This window comes from Seriola lalandi, unplaced genomic scaffold, assembly GCF_002814215.2.
Source record: "Seriola lalandi dorsalis isolate HSWRI2012SDOR001 ecotype SW California unplaced genomic scaffold, Sedor1 jcf7180002054972, whole genome shotgun sequence".
Lineage (NCBI taxonomy): Eukaryota > Metazoa > Chordata > Actinopteri > Carangiformes > Carangidae > Seriola > Seriola lalandi.
The window spans coordinates 1,031,640-1,046,492 of NW_019525660.1; the positions used below are offsets into that span (position 1 = coordinate 1,031,640).

The 14,853-nt window shown below is 38.6% G+C and overlaps 2 protein-coding genes across 4 annotated transcripts in view; both read right to left on the reverse strand.

The window, feature by feature from the left end:
- Nucleotides 1–4,903: 4,903 nt before the first annotated feature.
- On the reverse strand, nucleotides 4,904–8,712 carry spata4 (spermatogenesis associated 4). Its single transcript, XM_023398108.2, has 5 exons — nucleotides 8,524–8,712; nucleotides 7,783–7,912; nucleotides 7,307–7,425; nucleotides 6,401–6,621; nucleotides 4,904–5,547 (listed from the first exon to the last, which is right to left on the reverse strand). The coding sequence occupies exons 1-5, from the start codon at nucleotides 8,622–8,624 to the stop codon at nucleotides 5,459–5,461; spliced, it is 660 nt and encodes a 219-aa protein (XP_023253876.1). The 5' UTR covers nucleotides 8,625–8,712; the 3' UTR covers nucleotides 4,904–5,458.
- A 322-nt stretch (nucleotides 8,713–9,034) lies between these two features.
- asb5a (ankyrin repeat and SOCS box containing 5a) overlaps nucleotides 9,035–14,853 on the reverse strand; it is a 6,899-nt gene continuing 1,080 nt past the window's right edge. Inside the window, exons 1-7 of one of the 3 annotated variants that reach the window (XM_023398106.2) lie at nucleotides 14,373–14,788; nucleotides 13,232–13,311; nucleotides 12,277–12,384; nucleotides 11,879–12,029; nucleotides 11,335–11,469; nucleotides 10,339–10,530; nucleotides 9,035–10,165 (exon numbers count right to left, since the gene is read on the reverse strand). In XM_023398106.2, coding sequence (XP_023253874.1) covers nucleotides 10,038–10,165; nucleotides 10,339–10,530; nucleotides 11,335–11,469; nucleotides 11,879–12,029; nucleotides 12,277–12,384; nucleotides 13,232–13,311; nucleotides 14,373–14,442 — 864 coding nt within the window. In that variant the 5' untranslated portion in view covers nucleotides 14,443–14,788 and the 3' untranslated portion in view covers nucleotides 9,035–10,037. Of the gene's footprint in view, nucleotides 10,166–10,338; nucleotides 10,553–11,334; nucleotides 11,470–11,878; nucleotides 12,030–12,276; nucleotides 12,385–13,231; nucleotides 13,312–14,372; nucleotides 14,789–14,853 lie in introns of those variants that run through there. The other 2 variants (XR_015436638.1, XM_023398105.2) reach the window with 2 other exon arrangements.

Sequence of the window (14,853 nt, forward strand, 5' to 3'; positions counted from 1 at the left end):
ATATTTACTATATGAAATGCATGTCTCAACTTAAATACAGTAGATATAGGAGCAATAACTCACAATGTGGCTAAATCACTGCTGCGGGGTGTGCTGTATAGATAAAATCTGACTTGACTTGAAGTACAGACAGATGGGTGAATGGATGGATGATCAGATAGGTGGATTAAATAAAACTTTAATGATCCCTGTGGGGAAATTGAGCTTCTGCTGCAGCAGAGAACTGGAAAACGGTCAAGGAGGCAAATAAAGAGTCCTGAGAATGATACAAGTGAACACATGAATAAAATAGATTGTAAATAATACAGGAATGGGTGTATTGACAACCTGTAGCTTTACTGGCATAAACAGGCTGAGGGTCGTCTTTTCCTCAGCGTTTAACTCGATTTTGTATTACAGTATATCTGCCCTAATTAAAGGAACTCCGACAGATGCACCATCACATCTTGTTTATGGCCATTATGCTAATGTTCAAAAATTAATGTGGTAACTTATTAATGTTAAAATTTAATTATTTATTAATGTTTCATTACTTAATGTAACATCTTTAATAATTTAATTAGCCTTCTGTAGCATATTGTCCAACCAAATGATCTAACTTCCTGTGTCCACTGACTCTCTCTCTTCAGTTTAATTTAGCATCTTAGCCTTTTAATAGCCAGGCTAGTGGCGTGGTTTGAGGCATGGCAGTGCCGGTTTGTTTGTTGGTTGGTTGTTCTGTTCGATGGTTGGCCAGTTGGTTGGTCCATCACTTTGATCCAGATCCAGCTAGCTTGAACTCTAGTTCCAGCCCATTAGGAGACTCTGTGTGCTGCTTTTCCACCTTGTGCCACAGTGGAACGGGATGAAGTTTGTACCTCTGGTCAACAAAAAAAGTTGGCTACAACCATATAGCTTGCACCTTTTTAAAATTGTGTCCTGACATTTGCTTGGTCCTCCCATAATAAAAAAGAAAAAGAAAAAAGACTTGACAGACAACTGCTATGTTGCATTATTTGCACAGACCACAGGCATGAGAATTAGGTAGACTTGTAGAATTCAGGTAGCCTGACTTGTAGGGAAGTAAAGGTTAAATTATCCAAGATTTGTTTACTTTTTTTGCCTCATTCTGTCAAAGCCTTAGTAAAAATGAAAATACTCAGAAAAAATGAACTTGCACATTTTATTAAGGTAAGCTTTTGCTAGCGTAGCTTAGATTTCTGGCTAGCATTGGATAACAGTCCACATCAGACTCTATATACACATTTAACCATGTATTTTTTATTGTTGTTTCTTATGGTTTATAGCTTCCTGTAGCTTTTAATTAAATTCATGAAATAATTTGATTAAAAAATCCACTCTCCTGCTCAAACAAACTAAACCATAGGTCAAAATGGCAGAGTTTAAAACAAACCCCAACTGTATTTGGCCTGACTTTGCAAATACTGAATACAAAGGGACTTATATATCTGTTTTTATTCTGTGGTCAGTGGGTCATTTAGCCAAATACTATGGTTGAGATATGACCAGCTGGATCACTTAACAAGATATGTTGTGTGTTATAAGTACAGAAAAAAGTAACTGCTGGGCAGCGTGAAAGGCATTTTCCTTTCTTGTTTTTGACCTAAAAGACATTTCTTCTTTGTCTTATGTTGTATTTTTACTTTAATGTAGCTTCCTGTTGCCATTGGCCTTTCTATTGTGAATCTAATTGTAGCAGGTTTGCTCACTCTTCTTCAGGGAGGGGCAGTCCTCTAGCATGTCAAGGATGTTGTGGTCACTGTTTTCACTGTACAGATGTGTCGGGCTTACAGGATCAGTATAATTAAATAATAAAAAGGATTTTAGCCCTGTCTTGTCTTGGTACTGTTTTTCCATTTGAATCGAACATTTCTGATTCAAATACTTATTTTGTGTTCTCATCTCATTTTGAGTTTTGCTCTTTGATAAATATTTGTGCTGCATATGATTTTAAAAACTGGAAATAGCAGTAATAAAAATGAAAGCTGAACTCCAATCTAATGGATGTTTCAATATTTGTTTAAGTGGTATTGTTTGCATGTGGCACATAAAAAATACTAATTTGCACTTAATTATGTTTAGTCTCCTGGGATTGGGAAATTGACAACAGGGGCCAGCAGCTTGTTAGTGACTAATGTATTATAACTAAATTGAAAATATGGTCATAAATACAAGCAGTTCATCAGAGGATACTGAATAAATACATACAAATATGACAATCTGAAATGCACATGACTTTTTTCACATTTGTGTGAATGCCAATATACACACACACACAGTGCCCCACCCTTGGCCTGGATAACATGGCCACACACTAGCTTGCTGTGGCTTTGTTAATAGGGGTTGGAGATTTGCTGTGGGAGAATGGGGGAGGGCTTTTTTTCAAGGGGAATCCTTAGCTTACAAAGCTTCACAATACCCCCCCTGGCTAGTCGTGTTCCTGTCTATGCTTCCAACGAGGCGCTGACCCCTCCTCCCCCTGCTGCATCCCCTCGCCTTCATCACTAGAGCTTCCTTCACACTGTGGGCACTGTGATGCTGATAGGAAAAATCGGCAGATGGCGAAACACTTTCTTAGGGCATTTTAGGCATCCTTGGTTTCTAACATCAGTTCCGTGGCATCTCCTGTTTTCATCAAAAATGTTATCGGTGTTTTGTACATGAATGTAAGCGTGTGTTTATCAGCTTAAAAAGCTTTTATTTTTTTGGTATGCATGCATCCTACGTGCATTCTTACAGCCACTGCCTGTGCTCATGACCAACAGAAGGAGCCAAAGAAGCTCACAGTAAGCTTATTAATGTCTCCTGGTTGCTCTCCAGTGTGGGCTTTCTAGTTGCCATAGCAACCAAGCCCTAGATATTGTTCAGTAATGGATATGTGTAGATGTAGAATAAATATAAACATCACCCTGTAACCCTGGCCAGTGCTGTTTATGCAAATTAGCCCATTTCACTGATTATCATTTGTGTTTATAGTATAATTTATTTTGCGTTATAAACAAGGAATATATCGGCACTCTGGCTGTTCCTTTACTATACTGTACATGTACATGATATACTTGCTTCTGACTCACAGTCTGGATTTTTAGTATAACCACATGTGAGGATCAAATCCAAATTCCGATGCTCATCACAGAGCGCCTGCAGAAATCAACAGGCGACAGCACCCTCCATCTTAAGTGCTGATGTGTGTTCACGCCCAGTCAAGCTGAGGGAAATCAAAAGACACTGAAAGATTAAGGAGGTCAGGTTTTTACAGCTCCACTGAGGGAGGCAGGGAAAGAGGCTTTACCAGCCAGTGACTACCATGGAAACAGAATGGGCTGCTTTCACAGAGACCATCAGATACATTATAAGCTGGTAGATTTGTTCAAATGTCAAATATCCACACTCGGTTTCAAACTCAATCAATCAATCATTGCTCAAGAGGAAGTCTTCTGTTTCAACATTTGGTTCAGTTTAGCATTAGCTATTCAATTTGTTTTGGTTTTGTAGTTGACCTAGATGCCACTCTCTTCCACAAAAGTTCAAGAGGCAAATTCTGGTCTGTCATTACGGCAGCAATAGATTTCATGGTCATCTGTAGCTAATAGTCTGTTGAGGCTGAAGATCATATCATTACAGCATTGTCCTATCTCTATTTAAACCCCAGGCTCTTAGACCACATGAGAAGCCAGGCACTCAGCCAGAAACACTTATCATCCTGTCATCCGTTTTTCACTAGCTTCACAGCTCAATTGTATTGTACACTGGGCATCCACGAGTGCTTGGAGATTTGGAGCCACCAGAGTGACCTCAAGTGAATCTGAGTTTTGAGTGAGCTTAAAAAATGTTCATTACTAAATATACAAACATTAACACAAAATAGAATCATTTGACCATATATCAGCCACAGATTTCACAAATGTTTATTACTTAAGAGTTCCAGTCCGTGGAGTCTGTATTAATATTATATTGAACAAACAATTTCCCTTGCCAGTCAGATAAAAAATGTAGATTTTACTTTTGGTATATAACAGTTGTGTACATAGCTGCAAATGATAATGTAGTACCAGCAGCAACGATAAAGCAAATGGGTATAAATGTATACCCTTCAGACAAGTTTATAAATGCAGGATGAGGTAAGGGCCAACAGAATAATGTATATTATGAAGTTATATTTGTCCATCAAAATGAATCTCTCATACATTAAGTTGGAAGAAGCTGATGTTGCACGCCGAACAAAATCATCACCCACCAAACCACAAGCAGATTTACTCTCCTGTATCTGGGTCACAATTACTAAATAATTAAAAATGTAAAAATTTGTCTGTCAGGATAGAAACTTCTGCAGTCATTTGTGTACAGTATGTACAGATGACAGGACTCAGCCCTGAGGGGATCCAGTGAAAGGGCACAACATATGGTGTCATTAATGCTGACATAAAGCAATCTGTCTGTTCAAATTAAACAGTAGTTATGTAGTTAAAATACTATAGGACTGGGCTGTGCTTAAAACTAGAGGAGAAAACTCATAAAGCAGACAAGCCTGATGTCTGGTCCCTCAGGATGCATAGAAATTAAATAGGATAAACAGCTGTTATGGACACAGCTATATAATCATTATCGCAGGTATGGGATTTATGATTGCACAGGAATATATGTCAGCACATTTAATTAATGTTACCACGGGCAAAGTTTATTGGCATCTTCAGAGAGAACCTTTGAAAATTAAAAGCTAGTGATTCACGATTTGGTAGTTCTCATATAGAGATTATAATGGATAGAAAAGCTGAAATGTATTAAACTAAGAGCTAAACATTTTTGAAAATGAATGAAAACAGAAGAAGGGAAACATATTTTGTCACATGTCACAATGACTGGTTATTCCTTATATTTAGCAGGCCAGTTTAGGAATCACTTTCTTGCCTAGGGTGGCTCCTACCACAGTAAATTTATGCTGCAGTGCATTAAATTCTCTAGCATTTGGCCAGAGGCTGATTTTAATTTCTTAGAATGCAGATTGAGAATAAGGTCTGTCTTTTGCCTCAGTGATGGTAAAGGAGGGAAGATGAAGATTCAGTTATGGTGGAAGCGACTCTGAATAGCATTGGGTACAGATAAACAGTAAGGCAGGTCAATATTTGATGCATGCACTGGTTTATTTCCTCTTTTTGTCAATGGTACACTTACAGCAGTGGATTTCAGTCTCAAAAAACATTTGAGAACTTTACTCATGACTCCAAGCTGCCACCTACTGGTTCAAACAGGTATAGTCCAAACATGATGGTAGAGACACTGTAACATTACATAAACTGCAACAACCAGTGACGTAATCTGCCTTTCAAAACAGATTACACTTGTCTGGCATGATAGTTAAAAATAAGATATGAATTAGAGAGGAAACCGTATCAATACATCATGTGACACACACACATTGTAATATTAAAGCACACATCTCCATCCAGTTTTTTAATAGTTAACCTGTCAGTGTCTGACAGGCTGATGCACTTTTTTTCTCCTTAAAGGAAACAGCAGCTCGACTCCATGTCGACGAGGAGCACAACTCTAGAACAGCAGAAATGGGAAAATGTGATTAACAGTGATTAAGTTCAGCTCTAATTACGTTCCCGTCAATAAATCGGATTATTTGGCAGCAGTGGAAGAAGTAACAAAAGACAGTAACTTAATAATATACAATATGAACAGGTGATGTGCTGGCGACAGATGAAGTGTCTTTCATCGACATTGTTTCAAAGCAAGTGACTGAACCTTTGACTGAAGCACAGACACACCAGTCGATGCTTCAGAGAGAATAAAATAGCAGTTAACTAAATGTGTTCTCTGTATTTTCATCGTTTTAACTGTCACCATTTGCCAAAACCATTAAAAACCGCTGCACCCAGATGATGCATTTTAGCATCACCGTCATCGAAATCAATATACTCTGCTGATTACTGTTGAGAGAGAATGTAAGACTTGATGTGGTGGCTCTAGATGAAGGGCTGTCAAAGCACTCATCACCCTGGCTGGATGGTAAAAGTCTTTTGGCTGCCAGTTGACACAGATTTGGCTTCACTTTAAAACGTCCTGCTGTCACCCGACGAAAGAAATTGTCAGAAGTGGCCAAATTCTGTCACATTCAGAGAAATATGGCTTCTGAACTGTAAAATGTCCTTGCCATGCTGTAGAGCATACGGTTTTTACATCTAACCCCATATTGTAATTTAACTGACATACAGTGATTCAGATCAAAGCAAAAACTACAGAAGCTGTGATAGCACCCTGTATTTGCCCCCCTGCCCCATAAGTCTCTTCATTTCATTTATTTATGTGACTCCATATCATGATCACATGGTATGGAGCACAAATGAGACATACATTAATAACAAAACACCTTTATCACCCTGGGCTGTCTCACCAGGGTTGAGGGCCCTCTCTGCAGCTCTGTGCTCCAGGTGCCTGTGGAGGATGACTTCTGCCTTCCTCTGGTTTGTGCTGATGTCAGGCTTAGCCATGATCTCTGTTATCCTCAGGTTGTTCTTGATGGCTTTAGAGGCCGTGGAGCGGGCCAGTGTGGGCAGCAGCTTCTGGTACTCTTGGTCGGTGAAGTCTGATTCTGGGCCCTCAACACCCCAGATACTGAGAAAGCAGACTCATGAAGATTATAATTATGCAGGAATATATTGTTATATTTGTATCTGTTTAGAATTTGTGTTATCATTTTAGCATTGTGCAAATGTGCTGTACACCAACTGACTGGCATCCTTTTCAGTTATGTTTTCACAGTTTATTTGGGTTCCAGTGCACTAGAAACTGGTTGGTGGGTTGTTTTTCTTGTTTGCTTTTCATTTACCCTGTGCTGTTCCTCTTCCAGTATTAACATCCTTTCATTTTTAGTCAGATATCTAAGAAAGTGATGTGTGTAATTTGTAATAGCAATGCCCCCGTTCTTTCAAGAAACATCAGTATTTAGTGAAATCTGAGTGTAACAATCAACCCTGTGACAGTGTTACAGGAAAAGTTACACTTATACAGTTAATGTAACACATTCCTGGGAGGTGCAATTTTCAAATCATAGTAATGTCTCAAAACAAAACAAAACCCTGGGAAACTTGTTAGCTAATAGCACTTAAGCTTGAGTGTCTGACTTGTTTATGTACCAGTATCAAACTAAACTGTAACAAATACACAAACTTACAATGAAACATTTTCTAACCTCCAGTTATACATAATATGCTATATAAACCTCCTATTTATCTGGTAAAATGTTTGACTCTGGCTCAAATTGTTGTAATTTCCTGCCCTGCTCCCAGTCAGCTCTTACCTCCTGTTAGTTAGAATAGTATAAACCTCCTTCACCAACAGCTCAGCTGCTCCTGGTTTACAGTGAATGGTTCCATCAACAACCTCCTTCCTCAAGTGCAAATTCTGCTTCTGTAAAGACTGGGACAATAACCAGTTTCAGTAATTATCTGACACACAATAAGAACTTAGTGTTTCAGATCTATCCTGTAAATGTATATGTAGGTATGTGTGGGTATTCAGTATTGATTATTTTATATAACTTTATATTTAAGACCTTCTGCTGGTAGGTTGGACAATATCACAACATTTGGTTTGGACACCTTGAAGTAGTCATTTTTTAAAATGTAAATTAACTTGTTGGGAACATGAAATGGCATTAAATGCCATACTGCACACAGAAATTAATTAATTTAACCACATGCTAGCTGAACTGCCTAAAGAAGACATTTCTTCCCCGCTCATTATATTTTTATACATTTCCCCCCCTCGTCTTACCCGCTCTATCTGGCTCCAGTTCCTCTGCTTGGCAGAAAGTGATGTTCCTTTGTCATATGAATGCTCTGGAAAGTCTTGGGGGTAATAACGAGAAAATATCTCTGCCACAAGGTAACCACTGGAAAAATCTCTGGAAATAAAAGAGACAGACTTAGTTTATTTACGCTACCTCTTTGAATGATTGGCTGGTTTATGATTATTCTCTTAATATTTTATTTATCTCATAAGTCTGTGATCTGTGTGGTGCTACTCCTGTAACTGAGATTTTTAGAGTCTCTGGGAGGCCTCTCCAATATTAAATATGGCAGGGTCACAAGAAACGGGTATGGAGTAACTGTTAACCTGTAGATGTTATAAAATTAAAATATCCTGAGTTGCATAATGTGTTAAAACTCTCTAGTAAACACTGGAGATGTTTCAGATCAGAAAACCTATAGTTAGCCATTAAATGTATAGCTAGGTTAAAACTGGGTTAAATTTAGTTTAAATGTGATTTACATTTAGACATTTCAACTGCTGCTTCGCATTAACATATAACATATAACCAGGTTTGTCAATTAGCATGCCAGCTCTGTCATTTTCAAACGTCTAGGACTTGCAAAAAGCTTTTCAACAGCATTTATCAAGGTTTTCAAATGTAGACATTGAGGTGCACATCATCTTTATATGTGCTCACTGGATAGTGGATATGCTTGCTGTAAGTTAGTCGACAGTCTGTAAATCATGAGACCACTTCTTTACCTGCGCACATTCTTCGGATAAAAAGACAATTCGAGGCTCTGCAGCCACTTGACGATTTCTCTTGGCAGTCCTGCTTTTTTGGGACACTGTGCGTAAGACATGCTGCTCAGAGCCTAATTTAACCTACAAACCAATCTCGTTTTTGTATGACAAGTATAGATTTATACTAAGAAAGACCTGACTCGTCAAGTTTCCTCAAGCCACTACGGCTTGCATTTGACGCATTTTGTTTACATTTCCATGGCAACGACGCACTTCTTTGTCCCGGTCCTGTGGCAGCACAAACAATAGATAACGGTTTGCTGCCCTCTAGAGGATGTAGCAGGAGCACAGAAAGTCACTATAATGTAGTTGTAAGCAGCAATAAGTTTATTAATGATAACTCCTCATGTGGATACCCATACGTGTAGGCTGCTGTATTAACAGATAATAAATGACAATATAGTAAAACACAGTTGTAATACTATAAAATATGCCTTCAATAGGAGAAGTTATAACCACAGACAAATACTTTACTTGTTTATAAATCGTTTATTAAATGTTTGTATACCAACTAGTGGTATACTAAAAAGGAGAACTTAAAGTGAGGTGCTAAGTGCCAAATAAATAAATAAAATGGTTTCTTATTGTCTTATTGATCAATGAAGCCATGTAATGTAATCATAGAACTGAAATCATTCAATAGAAATTTAAAACTCAGCTCAATATTATTAAATATTATTTCATTCTGCTACTTTATATATATATATGATTATCTAGTTCATAATGTCTTTGGAGCATTATTACAGTAGTAGCTAATGTCTCAGCAATAGAAACAAACACTTGCTGCTCCACCCACTCATATTTTCCATCTGAGTCTTTCCGATAAGGTCAGCCTCCGCGGGTTGTCAGTACTCAGTAATCCAAGCTTAAACTTGTCAACTATTTTTGTTTTAGTATTTTTGGATACGTAAATATCCCACTGCACTTCTACATCAAACACCAGTAACACAGCACTGTATTTTGGAAAAACAACAAATTTTGGAATGCGCCAGGTTTCAAAAATACATTTAATTTCCTAGTCATGTGCAGTGCATTAGGTATCAAATGCAAAACTAAGAATACTCAATCATACATATATCTTGTGTATTTATGTGGCATTATAATCTTATCAAAGTGTACCACTCACTTGTAGCTGTTGCAACTATCAAGATATCTTCTAAACACCGCAAATCTGAATAGTTAATAAATATGTATTTTTATTGTTGTTTTTTTTCATTATATATCCAAGGCTAAGCCTGCAGGCTTCTTTTAGTAGCAGTATCCTGCTTCACATTCATCCAGGTCCACACATACAACACAGCTTGGCACTGTCAGCTACTCAGTGGCTGCTCTTTGCCTAATTTCAATTAATTATTCTTACTGCATTTCTGGCAACTAACATTAAAAGTGGGAAGAGCTCATGGAGTTGATGTGTTGTTTGTGTCAAAGGCGTCTTTCTGAGTCCCATTTAGACAGTTTGGTTGTTCTGTCTGTCATTGGTACTGCAGGTAGTTTCTTAGTCTGTTGGGCAGGGGGAGGTGGGAAAGAAGGTGGAGTCTGTCACGGCCGACGCAGTTCCTGATGCACTGACGACACAGCTGGCTCAGAAGTCGTGGTGTAGCTGTGAAAAGGAGACAATGAAAAATAATTGAGGCTGGTTGTAGGATTAATGCATAGACTACTTCCAAAAACATTTTAGCTCAGGTAAGGACAAACGTATATTAAATCCCAGAACAGGAGTACAAACAAAGGTCCAAGAATGCATACAAAACCAAGCTACAGGTCAGTGTTTACCTTCATAGAGCAATAAGAAGCCCTCTGTAAGACTGCTGGGTGGCGCCACATCTACTGGCCTCTGACACTCTGTGTTCCTGGCATTAATGTCTGCACCAAAGTCGAGCAGCAGCTTCACCACCGCTGTGCAGTCTTTCTCTGCAGCTGCATGTAGAGGCGAATCCAGGGATTTGCCTTTCTGTACATTGGCACCTGTACGAAGGACAACTTGATTCTAGACACAGTCCAATCAGAAAACTTCCGAAGTTAGACACTTTTGCCATTATGTACCTAACATTTCCTACAGATTTTACTTTCAGTATCCCTGAGAGAATTCATATGAGCTTGTTACTTTCAATCAAGCCAGCAATATGGGCACACAATAACTTGAAAATGTGAGTTGTGGGCTACATATCATTGCTGTGCGGCTCCTTGCAGTACTGAAACTGCAGCATGTGTTGTGTCTGAAATGTTTGTCTTATTACAACTGAAATTCTCCTTATATAATCTCTAGAAAGAGGAAAAAAAACTGACAAACTAACACCTACTGCACAGTGTACTGTTGCCTTCATAATTTACATAACTGATGAAAAATAACTGTTTTGTTGGTGTTGATTTTATTACTCTTAGTTTTAATGTAGAGTCTAAATGTTTTTTCAGAGGCTTCTAAAATCTAGTGTGCATGCATATGTGTTTGTGTATTTATTTCCTTGTCTGTGTACTGTGTGTGTGTGTGTGTCTCTGTCTGTCTGTTTGACAGCATGATTACGCAAAAAGTACTGAACTGAATTGCACCAAACTTGCAAGGATGGGACACGTGCCAGGGGAGAACCCATTACATTTTAGGGCAGATCTGGATAATTTACTATGAATTTCAATTTTTTTTCTCTGAAGTCTGGTGTATGTTGTTTGACATTGGCCTTGGCAGAGCTCTGTGCTCTTTGAGTGCCCTTCTAGTTCAGGATGTGTGGCTGTCTGTATGGAGATGTAAAGATCCACACTGTGCTGTGAGCTGACCTTCCCTCAGGAGTTTCCTGGCACACTCCAGCTCTTGGCAGACGCAGGCTGTATAGAGTGCTGTGCCCAGGTGAGGAATGTCCATGTCCACATCTGCCCCCCAAGTCACCAGAGCCTCCACACAACCGTAATGACCTGGAGGTAATGGAGCATGAAGACAGTAATCAGTGAGTGACAATGTGAGATTATTCTCCAAGCTGTCCACTCCGGTCATGTTGGGATTTACTTTTAAAGCTGTGTCTCGCAGTGAAGGTTTGTTAGAAAGAGCTTTATAGCTCAATAAAGGACACACATGACAGGATCAAGTGCAAGTTGTAATCAGTAGTTAGAGTGATATGTTGGTTTATGTTTTATTAAAAATCAGAGTGGATAAACATTGGTATTGGTTCATTGAGAGAAATTTGATGAATTGCTGTGAAGCAGAGTTTACTTGTGACAACTAACTTCCACTAACTTAAGTTGTACAGTATATGCAAAAAGTAAGTAAAAAAAAAAACTACCTGACATATAAGTTGATAAATTTTCTTAGAATATTTTGTCATACCTTTGCTGGTAGCTTCATGGATGGGTGAGGGATGGTACACGAGACTCTGAGGTTTTGCTCCATTTTCTAACAGAATTTCAGTGCATGCTACACTGCCCACTGTACAGGCGTTGAACAGAGGGGTTACTCCATCAATTGTAGAAGCATTGACCTGTAAACACATTTTCTTTTTATTGTTATTTTTAGACCTTGTTTAACCATGCAGGTTGACTAATGGCAACAGCCTGGGGGGCACAGTTGAAGGGGAGCATAAACTTAATAGCTCTACAGTGACTGTAGATAGAGAGCGGTGCCTTGCACATTTGTTACCCTACCCGGATTTTCCCAGCCATGGAAATTACATTTGACCTGTGCAGTTTAGCAACATTAAAGAGTCATAAGGCCAATATATGACTTACATTTGCTCCTGCATCAATGAGAGCTCGGGCACAAGCGACGTGGTCTCCAAGACAGGCCTCATGAAGCGGCGTCACATGGTCTATAGTCAGAACATTCACATTGTGACCCTGGAAGCCGAATCAAGCAGCCACAGACATTTTGCGTGTTAAGAGGCATTGAGTAATACATGACCTTTGTCTACCTCTGTTGGCGAATCCTAAGAATTGCAAAAAGATCAATAAGGCTTATCTCCAATTATGTAACAGACACATCCTCCTATGTGGTTATGGTTCTCAGTAACTGACAAACTACATATTCTCTACAGTCACATTTCAACAATAGGGATTAATGAGCTTGCTAATTAAAGTGCAGAACCAATAAAAGTCTGGTAAAGCGCTAATGAATCACCATGTAAAATTCTGTAATGATATTGCTGCTTTGTCATGAGCTTGTCTGAGTTGAGAACAAGGCATTGTGGGCTTTGAAGCTGAAACGGCTTGATCTCTTGTGGCACAGTCCTCCATCTGTGAGCAGCTGAAAATGCACGTAAAAGTGGAGATTGCAATTTGAATCCATTCCCAGTCAGTTTCTCTTAAAGTTTCTAAGTCTACGGACCAACCTTCACACACTGTACATGTTTTTATGTAATATGTAACATCAAAAATATTTAATGTACTGCCTTCATACACTATTATTTAAACGACAAGATGTATATAACTGTCCAGATTTAGTTAAAAAGGTGCAGATAGATGAATTGAATGAATCTGTGAAAGGAGGTGCCCCTTTAAATAACTCCTGAAAACTCTGTAGAAACCGCTGACTTTCTTCCAAACCTCTGTCTCTGTATCTGACTGGTAATCTACAAAGCTACTGAACCAAATTTAATTGCACAAGGGATAGTTACAATAGACCCCATGTGTACAGACGAGGGGGGTGCAGGTGCACATGACTCTCCCAGGATTGTGTTCTCTTCACCTGTAAAATGAGGGTCCTCAGGGCCAGGAGGCGGCCCTGACTTGCAGCATCATGGAGGGGTGACCGGTCTGCCCAGGATCCTGTGATGGGAATAAGAATTCAGTGTTTGCTTCTACTTGCATTCATTTTCATTTACCTATTTACAAATGCAACACACAAGTATTCCAGCTGCCCTCCAGTGTTATGACAGCTAAGTACTTGGACATAGACATTTGCAGAAAATATATAGAAGATAAAAAATTAAGCGCGGTGTACCAGTAAAATTGTCAATAGTAAACTGATATGGGTCATTTAAAGTGCTTGAATTTATTTATTTTGTGCAACAACAGAAATTGAAGTTAATTTGATTTATTTTTATTATTTTTTTTAACTTTATATTAGTAAATAGGCTACGTGCCGCTGTCTGCATGTCATCTTCCATCTCTCAGCTCTTCAACTCGTAAATAAGTCTGTCTCTGCTTAGTTTGCTTACTCTCTCTCTGCTTACAATACACTGTTTTGCTGCACTGTATAAGAGAAAGCAAGAGACCACATACTCTACTGTTACTGAAGTTTTCATAACATTCAAGCCTCTCTCTCGTTTTAATTGTCTGTGAGCATCTGTAAAGCCTGCTAGTTATCATTATAAAACTTCTTAGTGTTACAACAGCAATTAACCTTGATCCGTGTCTCATATTATGCCTTCTGGGGTCCTTGAATTTGAGGGAATAGGGCTTGGGAAGTCCTTGAAAAGTCCTTGAATTTGAAGTTTAAAGACCCAGACAATGGTGATTTTATTTCTTTAAGAAATTATTTTACTTAGATTGATATTTTTGAGTCACCAAATCTCTATTTATTTATCTTGTCTTGTATTATAATTCCTTTACTAGTTAACCGTTACAGCTGCTTAATGAAATCCCAACCACAAATATATTCATCAAGTTCATATTTGACCCTTTCTGTTAATGTTTTAGCTTTCATCTTCCAAGAGTTAATGCATGGGGCTGGGTATTATTATGTGACTAATGGTGCTTGAAAAGTCCTGATGCATTAAACTCAGCGCATTCACAATCCATTCACGTGACAAATTAATATAAATGTGACAAACTGGCTGTAGCTGTTTTGATGTAAATTAAAAATAAAAAAGTCTCCTTAAGCACACCTGAGTCGATGTCCATAATAACAGCCGATGCATTCCACACATTATCATCATCATTATCCTCTTCCTGCATTTTAATTATAATTCATAGATAATAATCAATCTAATGTTTTCTAGTAAATTCATGCTATTGTATTCATGCAGCCTATTTTCCTTGAGTGACACTAATTTGAAATGCGGGTATAAAGAAGCAGTCATCAAACAGATTTTTTAGACCAAGGAAGACCATGTCTACAGAGCCGTGACTAATAACCTAAGCCTGGCTGATTAGTATTCCATGGAGTGGGTCCACTTTAAATTAAACATTCGTTTGAACGATAGCTACAGATTATGTTGTCGTCGCCGTGTCTCTTCCCCCAGAACGTGCCTTCGAAACCGCCTGTCCCTGAGAATGTGGAGTGTTGTTTTGGTTGCTGTCTGAGTGTGAAAGGGTGCACTGCATAGCTGGGAATGGAAACTAGGGCAGGAAGGGGGTGGTGAGGAG

What these genes read in the sequence shown, in the direction of transcription:
- spata4 (XM_023398108.2), bottom strand. Translation starts at nt 8,624, where the DNA reads ATGTCTTACGCACAGTGTCCCAAAAAAGCAGGACTGCCAAGAGAAATC. An exon ending in ACTATTCTAACTAACAGGAG is followed by an intron (nt 6,622 to 7,306) that starts GTAAGAGCTGAC and finishes CTGCTTTCTCAG; the next exon opens with TATCTGGGGTGTTGAGGGCC. An exon ending in AGAGAGGGCCCTCAACCCTG is followed by an intron (nt 5,548 to 6,400) that starts GTGAGACAGCCC and finishes CTGCTGTTCTAG; the next exon opens with AGTTGTGCTCCTCGTCGACA.